Source organism: Capra hircus, chromosome 5 (assembly GCF_001704415.2).
Source record: "Capra hircus breed San Clemente chromosome 5, ASM170441v1, whole genome shotgun sequence".
In the NCBI taxonomy this organism is placed as follows: Eukaryota; Metazoa; Chordata; class Mammalia; order Artiodactyla; family Bovidae; genus Capra; species Capra hircus.
The window spans coordinates 33,397,455-33,413,032 of record NC_030812.1 but is presented as its reverse complement, the minus strand read 5'-3'; the positions used below and the strand labels follow the sequence as shown (position 1 = coordinate 33,413,032).

General features: G+C 40.2%; 1 protein-coding gene across 1 annotated transcript; it reads right to left on the bottom strand.

The window, feature by feature from the left end:
- SLC38A2 (solute carrier family 38 member 2) lies at positions 612–15,040 on the bottom strand. Its single transcript, XM_018047891.1, has 16 exons — positions 14,722–15,040; positions 13,382–13,579; positions 13,008–13,089; positions 12,744–12,859; positions 9,738–9,811; positions 9,556–9,648; positions 9,344–9,425; positions 7,862–7,944; positions 7,419–7,477; positions 7,160–7,327; positions 6,711–6,790; positions 6,496–6,596; positions 5,788–5,912; positions 5,287–5,431; positions 5,079–5,176; positions 612–3,621 (listed from the first exon to the last, which is right to left on the bottom strand). The coding sequence occupies exons 2-16, from the start codon at positions 13,495–13,497 to the stop codon at positions 3,523–3,525; spliced, it is 1,521 nt and encodes a 506-aa protein (XP_017903380.1). The 5' UTR covers positions 13,498–13,579; positions 14,722–15,040; the 3' UTR covers positions 612–3,522.

Below are 15,578 nucleotides of genomic sequence, written 5' to 3'. Positions count from 1 at the left end.
ATTTCACTAAGGCTCAAGCTTTCAACCAACCAGCAGGCCACACCTGAGCTACCCTGTGTATGTCAGTAACCTTCCTCAGTGTCCATCCCTCAGGTAACCTTCAGCTGGCCTAATTTCTCTCCAGCCATAGCCCTTCCTCTCACAAGGGCTGAACTCACCTGACTTCTTCCCAGGCCTATTTCAGCACCCCTTATTTTACTTATGCATCAGAAATCACTTGGATACTTTTCTGGGGAAACAAACAAAACTTCCCAGGCTGCCCTCCAGACCCATGGGATCAGCCTACATGGGTACATGCTCCAGAAAATTGAATTCCATTCAGGACCCTAGTTCTCGGACCTGGAGTCCCCAGATAGTGGCACATTAAAAAGCTCCCCAGGTGTGATTATGGTGCACTATATTTACTTACAGCAGGTCTAAGACTTGGTCCTCCAGATTAAAAAAAAATTTTTTCCATTCCTCCAAATACTTGGTATGCAAATGTTTTTGATGACCATTTTTTCTTCATCATAATCACTAACACTATATGAACCCCTACTAAGTGCTACCTTACTGTGCTTACAAAACACACCAGACACGACTTATCACTGCTTTAAATAAAACACTGCTACTCAGGATTAAGCATGTATTTATTTTAGTTCAGTTAAAACAAACATACAATGTTTCATTGAAACGTGTAGCACTCTTTGCCAACAAGTCTTACTGGAATTGTTGGCCTCTATAACAGTACAGTGAGGATATTTACATTATATACAGAAAGCTTACCACAATCAGGTTCTCAAAGGTCTTCCACCACACTAGAGCATATTTGATTTCATTACACTAGATCATGTTTTAACAGCTACTACATTTTGAAAATTTAGACCTTATTTAAAATTTTAGAGTTCTGAACCTGCACCAAGTTTTCATGAAAAAAATGTGTTGTTCACGTAGTCTGCTTATTGCAAATACAATTTTAACAGTATTTTAAATTTTTAGTGTTTACACAATTTGTCAATTTGTTTATTGAAATCTCTGTACAGGTACTTTTGGGACAATTCTTATAGATACATAATGTGAATTCATCAAAATGCAGTTAAGAAACTTGTAAGGAAGGATATATACATTTCAACCCAAGACCCAAACCTGACATTATATACAACCTATTTACAAATACATATGGACAGACACTGTATGTACATAAGATTATCATAAATATTGAAAAATAGGTTAGCTTTAATGGATTAATGCTGTTCTATAAATAACATTAGTTATAACTGAAACATCCACGGAAGACAGTAATGCAAAATGAGGTGACAAGACAGTGGTTTTAATACTGAAGACTGCTCATTACTGGGAATTCACTGTTTAGGAACCTCCAGGTAGACAAAGATAGCTCCAAGAAAATCATGCAATGAAATTTACCCTTGACAGTTGATCCGGAACCTCAAACAGCCAGGGCACTGGAGGAACCTTCCACATCGATTTTTTTTTTCATTTCTTCCTGGTTGCCTCGGTATTTTCTCCCAAATAAAAGGATGTAAACTGTAGAGGTATTCCCGGGCAAGTCTTAAGTTACAAAACCAGCGATTCTTTCCAGGAATTCAAGCAGAAGTGCCAATTCTTGGTCTGAGCTAGAGGTGAGGTTCTGGATTCGAATGGAGTGCCAAAAGCCCAATTGAATGAAAGCAGTGCTGTAGAATCCGTCTTCTCACTGCCTTTCGAGATGGTCCCCACTTTCATTTTTGTAGAAACAAACAAAAATGGACCATTGGTTTCACCCAATGGAGCACTACAAGACGTCTTCCAGTTCAGTTCCACAAGGGTCTCTGACTACAGACACATCTTGTCTGCAACTGAGTCACATATAATACAAGAATGCGTAACAAAAATCATGTCTGCCACATTTCTGGCCCTTGCCTAAAACTAAAAATGTTAAGTTCAAGAGAACAACCTTACAGTCAGGTGACCTATTGATGATTCCATTATTTGCTTCCCTCAACCACTAATGGAATTATGTGTATTAGATTTTAGACATTATGCCTGATGAGCAAAGTACCACATTATTTAATAACATATTCACCATACATCATGACGTACAATAAATGTGCTCTTAAAGCCAAGTAATTTTTTCACGTCTAACTGGGATTGAAATGGAAGGGTGATCATGCAGTCGGACCAATAGTTACACTCAGGTTGCACTGTTTTCCCTAGCTAACCATTTGTTGGATGTAAACAAGTAATTCTACGTTGTACAAGAATGAGATGACAATGCAGTGCACGTGAGTTTTTTTAAAAAGCTTACTGCATGAGAAACCCAGTGGCCTCTATGAAGAGAACTTATACCAAATATAGGTGTAACCTATGGATTAATTAGACCTCTACTGTAGACAAAACATGAACACAACTAAACCACACATTGTCAAGTAATTCACACTTCCATAGCAGATGAGCCATATGAAAACTTGTACTGTACTCTCTGGATAGAACAGTTTTGGCCTACAGCCATCAAATGCCCATTTTCCACTTCTGGAAGCAATGCCAAAAAAGGGCTGGCCCAAAAAAATCCAGAGCTGTCAACCCAACTCTGGAGGCAGATGCAACTGAATAAACCCTGTTTTACCCAATTGCACTATTTGGTACCTCAAAATTAGTTATTTTATTTCCCACAGAAATACCTGCATTATCTTCCATTCTAATAGACTGAAGCCATAAATATTTCAGAGTCTAAATGAACAAAAATATTTGGGGACAGAGAAGAAAAGTGATGAACAGAGTTCACCTGATTTGGTGTAGCCACAATCAATCAGTTGTCCTTTAAAGGTAAAGTCTGAATGGAAAATGCTCCTAATTACAGTGTAATTTTTCATTATATCATTTTCTCTAAAAATTATTTTGGATTAAAAAAAAGTATTTGGCTTAGTATGCCTACAAAAAGGCAAATCATTTCATAATACTAGTAGTAATTGTTTTTAAATAACAATGATTTTTTTTTTTCATGGAATTCACTGACAACTGCTTTTGGATAAAGTTCAAAAAAAGCAATTTTTAAAAAATAAAAGAGTGCTTCTGAGGTCTTCGAATATTTTTGGTACAAAAAAATAATAAGTGTTTTTCTCAATGGTTATTTCAATACTTTGCTGTAAATTAAAAAGAATTATTTCTCACATCGAATGGTTCCATTAGGCACATTCAAGTAAAATCATAAAATATCCAAGTTAAACAATGACACAGCCAAACATGTGGCTTGATTAAAGTTAAGAGTTCGTCCATTCTCTGGAATGGAATAAAATTGTCACTTCCGTTAACCCGAGACTCGTGGTTTGGTGTTAATATCCATTTCTACCATACAGAATAGTTTCTTTAAGAACGAAACAAAACAAAACAAGAGTTCACTTATTCTGCACTCAGAAGAACCAGCGAGGAATCTGCACTTCAAAAGGAAGTGAAACTGAAAACATCAGGTGAAATTTCATAGTAGTTGAGAGCTGTAGACTCAACACTGGCGTCAAATGGACTATTGTGGAGTTTTCGAGGTGGTGGTTAATGGCCACCTCCCGGGGCATTGTGGACCCAATCCAACACAATCAAGGCCATGCTTCCGGTCATCACCACTATGCCACTTAGCAGGAAGAACAGAGCCTGCAGTGAGCACAGAGAAAATGGATTAGCAAGCAACAAAACATGTATGCTCAATATTCTTCTACTTTTAAAAACTAGGCTCATAATTTCTAAAGGGCCTCCCAGGTGGCGCTAGCGGTAAAGAACCCACCTGCCAATTCAGGAGACACAAGAAATGTGGGTTTGATTCCTGGGTTGGGAAGATCCCCTAGAGTAGGAAACGGCAACCCACTCTAGTACTCTTGCCTGGTGAAATCCGTGGGAACAGGATTTGCACTGGTGAGCAATAGTCAGTGGGTCCCCAAGAGTTGGACAGGACTGAGTGAATTAGCACATACAATAAATCTCTAAAAGTGTGTCTGTATTATTTCACAGAGCTACAGTTTAGCTCATTAAACTGTCTTGAATGATCAAAGTTAAGTAAGGAAAGTCGCTCAGCCGTGTCCAGCTCTTTTTGACCCCATGGACTGTAGCCTTCCAAGCTCCTCCGTTCATGGGATTTTCCAGGCAAGAATACTGGAGTGGGTTGCCATTTCCTTCTCCAGGGTATCTTCCTGACCCAGGGATCAAACCCAGGTCTCCTGCATTGCAGGAAGACTCTCTATGATCTGAGCCACAAGGGAAGCCACTGAATGATCAAGGGGTTATCCATAGAATACTAAGTTACTGTATCTTTAAAATCTTCTCAAAATTTCCCTTCTCATTCCTTTGTATCAAAAGAAAAAGTAAATAATCTTCTTTACTAAATAAACTGTTGCACGCAACAAAACTGGACTGATATTTTTGCATTTTTGAAAGGGAAAAATCTTAACTTTTAAAATCAAATCTATCTTAAAAATGCAGCCTGAGATGAAGCTGGAGGTTTTTCTAAGAGACATGAGTAGGTCTACTCTAATTCTACTCTTCAATTACTACACCAGATATTCTGAGTAAAACAAGGTAACTGTTGTTGATTCATAAGCATTTCTAGTACTTTAGCCAGACAACAGTTGTGGAGAAAATGGACTGAAATGCAGTCTTTCTTTTAAGTATCCCCACCAGGATCATTTGTGGTTAACATATCATAATCTTTGTAAAATTAGTTGTTATAGTTTATAGTGTAATAACCCCCTGACCCCACTTGAGCTTTGCTTTGAAAACGGTTAGTTTCATTTGACTAAATACTCCATTTTTTCCTCTTTTATACACTCCAGGCCTATTTAAGTGCCTGCTACACAGCAGGTGGTCAAGGTTATACTTTTAACCTCTATTCCTATTTCTAAAGTATCTAGTAACTTTCTCGCAATAAACTTAAGAATACATATCAGAAGGCAAACATCTCTCCCCTCCTCCCCCATTCTATCTGTGAAGTTATAGGTATATTTATTAGAAACTTAAAATGAAACTACAATAAATGACATTTAGGAGACTGAAGTTACAATCAGTTGAGGAACTTTGGCATTACGTTATTCTTCTTCTGGTCATAAACTCTCACTCACCCCAATCTTTTGTACAGACTTCATAGGTTCTTTCTTCACTAACTTGATATAGAACGCAGACGGAAGAATAAAAATCAACATAGCAGCTGCAGATGCACCTGTAAAAACAGCATTGACTATTTCTTAAGAATTCAATGAATCACCTGCTATTTCTTTAACTTTAAAACTTCTGATATTTCAATCAACTGTGATACTTCCTAAAACTTACCAATGAAACCAAAGATATCCCTAATATTTGGTACAAAGATGACAAGCAAATTGGTAAACACCAAGATAGACACTGTAATGACACTGTGACGCCACCAACTGAACTCCTTTGATGCACACAGCAAATGAGTTACGGAACTCCGGATCTGCAAAAGATTAAGTGAGTAAATAAAAATTGCAGCTTTAATCAATGAAAAAGAGCTACAAACAATAGGAAACAAGTAGCTATTTAAATACTCAAAGCGTACCCCTCCTCTACTGCTCTTTTCCTAAACATCTAAGCATTAGAAAGATCATTATATCCTGAATTATGGGGAAAAGATCCCAAGATGTATTTTAAAGCTGGACAAAACATTTAAAAAAAAAAAAAAAACCCTTTCAAAAACCAAAAACCCTTGATACTGCTGTAGTAGTGGTTTTCTTCTTACAGAACATGAAAATCTCACAAATCTTCATGCCTAACAACTCATTCCTACTGAAGAGAGAGCAGGTGATCACTTACTGGGAAAATGACGACAGGTACTGTCAAGGTGACAGCCACCAACACAGCCAAACGGACAATGAGAAGCAGAATATCAGTTTCCATGACAGAAGAGTAGGTATGAAGCAATTCTGACTCAACGTGTTCTATAGAGAAAGACAAAAAAAGAAAAAATGCTTCTTGTGTGTTGTTCTCTCTGGAGATTAGTTAGAAAATCTAACTTACAGCTATTATCTGCACCAAAGTTATTAGCTACTCACAAAACAACCATAAACTAAGAGGCTAATAAGATTAATTTGGAATTAGGGTTAATGCAATTAAAATAACATTGAAGGAAAATTTTTCTAAATACCTAGGAAAGATTTAGCCACATGACCCCCATTAAAAACAACAGGAGCTAAATAGCTAAATCCCAGGGTTTGGCTTACAGTCTGCATGTGTGTTGTATAATCTGAAGGGAATGGGAGAGGAGAGTCAGGATGAACCTCGATGCAAGCACATCACATATAGAAATGCCATCATATGGCTAACGGTGGATTTTGGAGCCTGTACTCTAGAAATTACTGATTCAATATACACTACAGGGAATTCTAAACTCTAGGCTCAATTGCTCATCACAAATAGGAAACATACTGAAACAGACTGAGCATTTAAAGTGACAGAACTATACATACAAAGTATGAACTTCATTTCACTAAGTGTCCTGTTTGTAAACTGGACATTATTTACCGTAAAACGTCAGGTATCCAAAGAGGGCAGCAAGCAGGTACATGAGAAACATAGCAAAAAAGGAAATCTTGGACACATTCATCATTCTTCTACGGCTGCGGCTGCACAAATTCAAAGGAAAATACACATACATATTATAGCGGTAGTTAGAGCAGTAATCTAGTATTTTTCCAGCTTTTCCAATTAATTTATATAAAAGTTGCTAAAGCACTCACCCTTTAAGCTCTTCATAAATAGGAAGAATAGCAGGATGGCAGACAAATGAAAAGGTCAGAATTGGCACAGCATAGACAGTCTGCAAAAAAATGTAAACACCTTCTTAACATCCTGAGGTAACACACTCATGTGATATCACAGTTCTGCAACTTACATTTTATACTCATTAATCTTAGAAATCAAAGCTTAAAATGTTTTTTTGCCTAATTAGCTCTTCTAATTTGTTCACTAGGTGTGAGCAATATTCTCACTTCTGAATGTGGCAGTTACAAGATACAAACCAACACTTTCTTCTCAGTCCTCAATAATGAGCTAATAACCATGTTTCCTAAAGAGGAAGCTATTACCTCATCTCTCTTTACCTTGGGAGTGTTAAAACTTCCAGTGGGTTATTTTCCCTGTTTTCTTCCCTAAAATCTTTCTTTGAAAACAAAACGATTATAGTTACCTGTGAGTTGAAGATAAAATAACGTGGTTGGCAAGAATCACTTTCAGTCCTATTAAAACCCACATCAGGTACAAAAGTTGCTGGGTGTGTTAAGCTGCCGTTTATTGTTTCATTGACTAGAAAAGCAATTTCTGCAGGACAAGAAATCTGAAACTTCTTGAAAATCACCTGAAAATATATTATTTTGCATTTGTTAGAATGACTAATGTGACAGGGCTTAGAAAAAGAATCTTTAGCTTTAAAGAAAATTTATACCTACCACAATCAGAAAGAACATCATACACAGCAAGGAAAGGCCACTGGTGTATCCCAAATATCCTATAAGGAGGAAAAAACATGGGATTCATTTACTAAATCAGGTTTAGGGCAAATATGACTCAGTTCTGTTTGCAAGACTTCAGTGTGGACACATGAAATTTCTAATTCTTATACAGCAAGACAGAGAATTACTTAAAAATACTTGTTAATGACTAAATCGGTAACAACTATCCCTTTTGCATTTTTTATAAAGCACAAGATGTTCTAAATGGCAACCAAGTGCTTGGGCCTTTCGCTAGAGAATTTCTTGAAGACTGGCAAGTTGCAATTCTCAAAGGTATGTTTTTGGGGTTCTTTAACTCAGCTCTCATTAATTTCTATTAAGAGAAAGCCAACTAGTTGGTGGGGCTCATTTTGATTCTCTTTAGAGATGGATTTGCTCACCTAAATTCCTCAGCAGTGACAAGGGAAGAATGAGCACCAGTGATACCAGCAGAACCAAATAGTCACCATTCAGATACCACAATCTGAATGAAAGAGAAGAAAACCAAGGTCACAACCAGTCACAAATATCCTCAGAATAACATATATTTCTTCTCACAGCACTCGTTTTATACTTAAAAAAATAAAACAGAGAGAGAGACAGGTTGGAAAGAATTATCACTTATTCAAAAAGCCCACATAGGCAGGAACAGCTTTCTAACTTAGTGGGCACAGTGAATATTCACTCAGGTTAGAAATGGGGTCTGAAACAGTATCATTTTTGTCCCACTGTTTGCTCTGGGAAGGCTGCCAGCTGCTTCATAACATAAAATGCTTCTTAAAGGCTTGATACTAACGTAGGGAACAAAGCGGCACTGTTAAGCCAGTTAATCTTATCTTTAAGCATTTTTAGAAAATTGTACACCAACTTTGTCATAGCTTTAGCACACATTGTTTTAATGCTGGAAACAAGGAAATTTTAAAACAAGTTTCTATCAGACATTTGTTAGCAAATGTACTTACTAAACATTTGAACAAGGAAATTTTTTCACAGTTCTATAAAATACATAGGCAAAAAACAAATAACAAAACCCAGTCCCCTCCAAACAAGAGCTTATTTCAGGCTGTCAAGAGTATGTTGTGACACCTTGACCCACCTTGACTCCAACAGTAAAAAGACCCCTTCTGAACTCAGAGAAAATGTTATGCACCTCTCTAAAAGTTTTAGCAATGCTTTTTCCTTTTTAGGTAATCAACTACACCTTGCTTTAAATCACTGACTTTCAAATTCTAATTGCCCTGTCAATTCTAACTCTGCTCAATTTAGCAATAAAGACCCCCCACAGAGAGCTAACATTTAAAGACCAGCTTATTAGGTTTCAAATGCTGCAGAGATAACCACACTTTTCTGTTTTGAGATAATGAGCTGCATGTAAGCAGGGAAATACATTATCCTTCCTCATGTTTACTTTAGATAAAAACCTGTTAGTCTGCTCGGATGAGTAACTCTGCGAGAAGGACAAGGTTTCTACAGCATGGCCATATATTTTCTGGTATTCTGCTATTTTCAACAGATTTTCCAATTCACAAAAGTCAGACAGGGATTGATTTTTAATTTAATTCAAAATGTTAGTCCTAACTTAGGTTGGGGTATAAGTTATTCAACTATATATTCTGGGGACAGTAAAGAGAAAAGGTAAGTAGTTTCAGAAAACCTGTTTACATACATATATTTGAAATTTTTTATTCAGTTAACTAGCTTCTATCTTGGCCTTTCCTTTGCGAAGTTCAAATCAGTTTCTGGGGGACTTCTTGGTCAGTTTCAACAAGAATATTAACAAAAAATAATTTACTGATAATCATTTTGTATCCAACTTTGATAAAATGTATCTAATCATTTTAGACTGTAATTGTTTCTTATGAGTAACCTTACTTAGCACCTACCCATTTGTATCTTCAATGTTCATTAATGCCTGGATCACCAAAGGTAACTCATATTTCACTATGAAGAGGTAGCTTGACATAGCTGGAGGAAAACAAAATTATACCATTACAAGTGCAAAATGTTGCATGTGACACCAAAAGTAGCGTGTCACCACTCTCTGCTACATAAAGAGCAAAAAACTATACCCAAGTCGTCTTTCAAACACTCTTACCTCCAATGTTCTGCATTGTAATGGATCCAGATGCTGTGAGCTTCCCAACCATTCCAAATGCTTTATGTCCCAGCTGTTCATATAATAAAGACCCTATAATTTAAAGAACACAGATGCATGAAGGGAGAGAAAGAAAATCATGATAGGCATAATTGTTTTAGAAATATAGAGTGCTACCATACCTCCTTCATTGGCAGTCTTCAAAAGGAGATGAACAGAATACAGGGAAAATATTGACACAAATGTCAACAGAATTCTGATGAGAGAAGAAAAAGGTACAGGGTTATACGTAAGCACGTCTATACCTAAAAGACAATTCCTTTTGACTTTATTTAAACATTAAATACAAAACTTGTCCTAATATTTTTGCTAGACAGAATGACCCCAATGATGTGTGTTCACTCTTTTGGCTAGAGTGTCAACAAGCTCTCTTACCTCCCTAAACATGACTGCATCATGTCTCAGGTGATAGCTCTACAGTCCTGGTTATGAACAGGGTCCACCCACTGAACCAAAGGTGGCGGGAGACACTGGAAAGACTATAACTTTCCAGTGGAAGAGTTATAAGACTTATACTTTGATTCTGCTACAGTGGTAATTAGTTATGTACTTGCTACTTCTTTGTGTTGTAATAATTTCTATACCTATAAAATGGTTTTAACACTTGCCAGTTACTTGGGAAATCCAACTGAGACAAGTTCAGGAAAGGTCTGGAGTTCCCTTGAACCATATAAGTAAACATAGGAATGGGACTATATGAAGGAAGGAGGGATGATATACGCTAAGTGTCAGGGTCAGCTTTACAAAAACTGTCATCAGTTATTTGTAAAACTGATGGGTATCATCAGCACACATCAGAGGAGTAACTACTGTGACGATATACTATATTGCACCCCATAGTATGGAAGACAAACCCAGCATTGTCACAAAGTTAAACAATGTCTGTGTGAGAACAAGCAATCTATCAGTGAGACTGGGCTGTCTCCTCCCTCAGTCCTTTCGCTTGGATGGACGAGGAGAAAAAAAAGAAACGAATAGAGAAGAACTAAAGGTTCTCTACTCAGTCACTAAGTTTTCCTTTAGGGCACACATTCTCTCTCATTCCAGCTTTCCTTTCCTCCCCACCAGGCAAGCTGAGAAAAACAAATTTCTTTTTATTAAAATGAGCCAACAACAAAAACAAAAAATCAAAATCAGGGAAACTCATGGAAGACTCTGCAAACAAGACGACAGTCACATTTTCCAAATTCTGAAATGGCAAACTGATTAAAGTACCATATAAGGTCTGGCAAAGAAATAGATGTCTGTTAGTTAAACATAGACGGTGGCATTAAGCTGCCGTTCCAATGCCAAAAGTTTAATGGTGTCTAATCTGTAGTAGCAGTGACACCATCAGCCTCATCACTAACTGAACAAAGCATGGCTTAATCAAAAACAATGTCGAAAGTATGCTAACAAACTCAGTCCCTCTTTTACATAGAGAAGACAATGAGGAATGAACAGACTCCATAACCTTTGAGGTCACTTTCAATGTCAAGACTGGGTCTACTTTATAGGGTAAGCTACAGAGTCGTTTAACCAGATGAGGGCAGCCATGAGGCTTTTGGACCATTTACCTTTATACCTCTACATAAACCATGTAAAACAGTGATGGATTTCAAACTCACTTTAGCGTTTGTGATATTATTTAGCCATTTACTGAATAATCAAACATTCAAACACTGTTAAAGTATAAATAATTTCAAAAGTGCAAGGGTAACATAGCAGAATTCTGAGTTCTTTTATGAAACAAAGGTAGCATTTTACCTCATGTAAATTCTGCACCACCACCACACTGGAAGCATTTAAAAACTGCCTCTGGTTTTCACATGAAGAGTTAGGAAGGGTTTCAAACATTTAACAATGATGCCATTCAAATACCCCACTAAAAACTTTGAAACTCCAGGGTTCTTTCTATGTAAATTCCTGGCTCTTAGTCTTAGACCTCAAAAAGCCTCATGGTTCACGAAGCAGGGTGAGTGAATCCTAGCTTCCAGTGCTCAAAGCCACACTTAACACATGTGGAATTTCACCACAAAGCAGAGTTTTGCAAAGGCTTGCTTTTCTTTTCAGAACATTCTCTTCTGCTAGAAAAAAATAACTTGAGTAGAAGGCACCAGTCAGCTAACTAAAATAAGACGGTAGCAAAGAGAGAATTCCATGTTCTGTGTATATGTGGTTTCTTCATCTGCACAGTAAATCACCCTAAAAAGAAAGTGCCTTAGCCAGGAGTTCACTGTAGCCCGATCGTAGTAGCTATGATACAAACAACACTGAAACATTTCCTGAAAATCACAGGTATTTTTCTTTTATGCCTTTTTCCTGGAAATAAGGTCCATAGTTTTATATTCTCCAAGAGTCAGTGACCCTAAAATGGTTAAAAAACACTGTCTGAAAGTCTTCTGCTCCAAAATCCTATTCTAGGTATTCACGTGGGAAAGCACAGGGAGTAACTAATTCTAACTAGACAACTAAGGGGAAAAAAAAAAAAAAAAAGCAATTCAAAGCAGATATTTTTTAAAGTAGTCATATTTTGTTGTGGTAATCACACAGACATGGATTAAAAATAAAAACCACCCCAAAAATTGAGACCAAAAAAAAAAAAAAAAAATCACATATGGGTTGTTTTTTGGTGTCCAGAAAATTGACTCACTTTTCTTAAACGTGTTCTAGGTTAGACAAATACCATCACACCCTATATATTAAAAAAAACAAGTTGTTTTCCTTATGTACGTAAGAGGCCACAGGTCCTTGGGGAGACTGTCAATTTACCAAACGGAGTTGAAGGTACCATGCTTTTAAAATGTTTCTTGCTTGAAAGTTCGCCAGAGTAAAAATTTTACCCTGGATTCATCCACAGTTCTTTATAAATACCAAATCCCTATTCAACTTTATTCCCTCCAACTCAAAGACTTTTCGGATTATTAGTTTTAAGAGTTGTCCTAATTTTCCCTACCTAATTGACTTTTTTGATATCATGCAGTTATGTAGCAGAATAAAGTGATTTTTGGATTTCTCACATTTTAAATTTTAAGCAAATGACTAAGTCAATTACTGCAACTGTAAATTCAGTCTCTGGAGCCAAAATATATGCTGTATCATCATATTAACTGCCCTGCGTGGCAGACTCACTACTTACACATACTTACATAAAAAGAGCAATTCCAGTATTAGCCATGGCATAAGAAAGCCCAAGGATTCCACTGCCCACAATCGCATTGCTCAGATTAAATACTGACATTCCAAAGGAAGTAGTACCTGGATGCTACATAGAGGGAAAAGGATAACCAAACATATAACAATAATTAAATGGAGAAAACCAGCTTTGGGCAAGTCAGACTTGAAATCTAAAAATAAAACTATTCTTTTACTCCATAAAGTCACAGAAACACAAATGATTATTTTTAACTTACAAAGTCAGTTTCATACTTCTTCTTCCCCAAATTCGATTCAAGTAAAAAGTTCTGGTTTTCAGGATCTACATCGGCATAATGGCTACAAAACAGAAAAACAAAAAAAAAAAATCCTAAATTGGTTGAAATACACAAAAGGAATGCTTCAACACAAAACGCCCCCGCGTTTAGCTGACACACATTTTAATTTAAATGCATATTAAGTAGTAGTCGACTTTCACACGACCTGAAGGCGTGTTCCCATACAACAACCAGATAATGTTCCAGAGATTACGCGCTTTCTCCAAATGCTACAATAATTTTAAGCAACAGAATTCTACGTAAAGAACTTCCGATGCACACAAGCCGTTTTTAAAAACGCACACATCTCCCACCTTTTCAGAGCAGCTTGTTTGGTGGGGTAGGAGTAGTTGAAGTCGCTGTTGGAACTATAGCTGCTGCTGTCCTCATCTGGGGAAATATTGAACCTTCCCATTTCAGCTTTCTTCATGTTGGGCAGCGGGAGGAATCGGACGCTGAGAGTAGTGCTGGGTTCCTTTTGTCCTTGGAGACGCACGAGCCCGCGCGGCTGCCTGTGAAGGTAGAGGCGGCGCGTCAGGACTGCAGAGCCCGCCCTGGTCACGTGACACCGCCGGGAGGCGCAGCGCGGCTGATTCATCCCCCGCCAGGCGAGTGGAAAAGTACCAGCCGAGCGCGAGGGGCGGGGGCGCGCGCCGAGGGGCGGAAAAGTACAGACCGCGGAGCCGCCGAGAACAAAGATGGTCCCACCGCAACGCTGCGCCCGCTGAGACTCGCGCCCCCCCCGGGACCCTAAGGACCCTCTCCCGCGCAATTTAACGTTTTGCCCTCTCTGTTAGCCCAAGTTTTACGAAAGGGGCGTGGGGGGAGCTCTGTATCGCTTTTCCCGCAGCCTCCTTGGTCGTGCACAGGCACGCAGGGCACACATCCCACCCAGGTATTTGGCTAGGTGTGCGCTGCATGTAGCCCAGGCACACAGCTCCCCGTTTCCAGCATTTACAATAGCAATGCCGCGTAATCCTTTCACGCCGGGAGCCCCCAGATGGGAAAATGCCTCTGCGGCAGACAGACTCGAAGGGGGCGTTAGGGCGGACACTAGTTTTCTCCCGAGAAGAGGAGCAGAGGGGGCGCAGAGCGCCGAGGGTTTGTTTACACGCGCACGCCCGTGCCCTCGAGCACACCCGTCCACTGGCATTTGACTCGCAAGCTCTTCGCCCGGCCGGCCCCTCCTATGCCCGGAAAGGAAACTGATGCAATATCGATCGCCGATTGTCAAACGTTCCCGGTATGTCTTCCCCAATCGTGGCCTCTGCTACACTAAAAGCTCGAACCCACATCCGCCCTCCCCCAAATTCCAAGACCCATGGATTTAATTATTTTTATTAACTCAAATCAGTCACCAGACTTGTCGCAGTGGAACCGCGAGCCTGGCTGGCTTCCCCTCCCCCTAACGGGAAGATGCGGCTCCGATCTTGGCGGGCACACGGCCCCCGCGCCGCGCCCCTCCCCCGCCCATAAGAAGACAGTGACCCCCGCTGCAGGCCGGGATAGAAGTCTGGCCAGCAAACCGAAAACGCCCTCCCCGGGAAGAAACGACATCCTCAGCTGCCTTCCCGCCGCGGCCCCTCCCGGAGGCCCCTCCCCCACTCCCGCCCGGTCCCCGCGGCTTTTGCACAGACGCCCCCGCGCGTGTTACCTTGGTGGTCTGGGCTCCTGTATCCCGGAAACAACACGCAAAAGACTTCGGTGAGCTTTTCTCAGTCAACAAAAATCATAAAGAAAAACAGAACAAAACGAAAACCCCAACAAGAAGCAGGAAAATAATTTTAATTAAACAAGGAAATGGCAAGTTGCCGCTCCAATCGTCCGGCGTCCGCCGTCTGAAGGGAAAGGCGCGAGTGTGCGGAGCGCGTGGTCGGGCTGCCGGCGGCGGTGCGAGAAAAGCGCTCCGGGACGGCGGCGACGCGCGGCTCTGGAGCAGCGGGGCGAGCGGTGGGTTTTAGCGGGAGGACGCGTCAATGGGCGGGGCCCCAGCCTCCGGAGCTTGCTTTTTTGTATATCAACACCACCTGGGCTCCGCCCCCGGCCAGCCTGGGCCCGCGAGGCCCCGCCCAGCCCCCGCCCCGCCCCCTGCCCCCCCTGCCTCCTTGCCCCCCCGCGCCCCTCCCGGGTGGCGGAATCAGGCAGCCCAGCCCCGCCTGCTTCCTCCCCCGCTCCTTCCAGGCTAACTCCACTCTGCCGACTCTGGTCAGCCTGAAAGACCCCCCTCCTCTCGCCCGTGCTTTCCCCTATCTGTCCCTTTCAGCCCAGACTGGTGCCAAATATGCTCTTTCTCCAAATATGCTCGTGTCCGAGTTACCAGCAGGCTTTCCTTTCTCCTCTAGGCTCTTTGGGGACACATCCCGCCCATCCAATGCTTTTCTGCATGTTATTTTTATGATTTACAGGGGGATTGTCTCTCGCACTCTTGGGCCAACGGAGCAACATAGTCTCCATGGTTAGGTTTCTGTTCTCGTTCTTTCTTCTCGTTCCTAGACCTGCTTTCAATCTTCA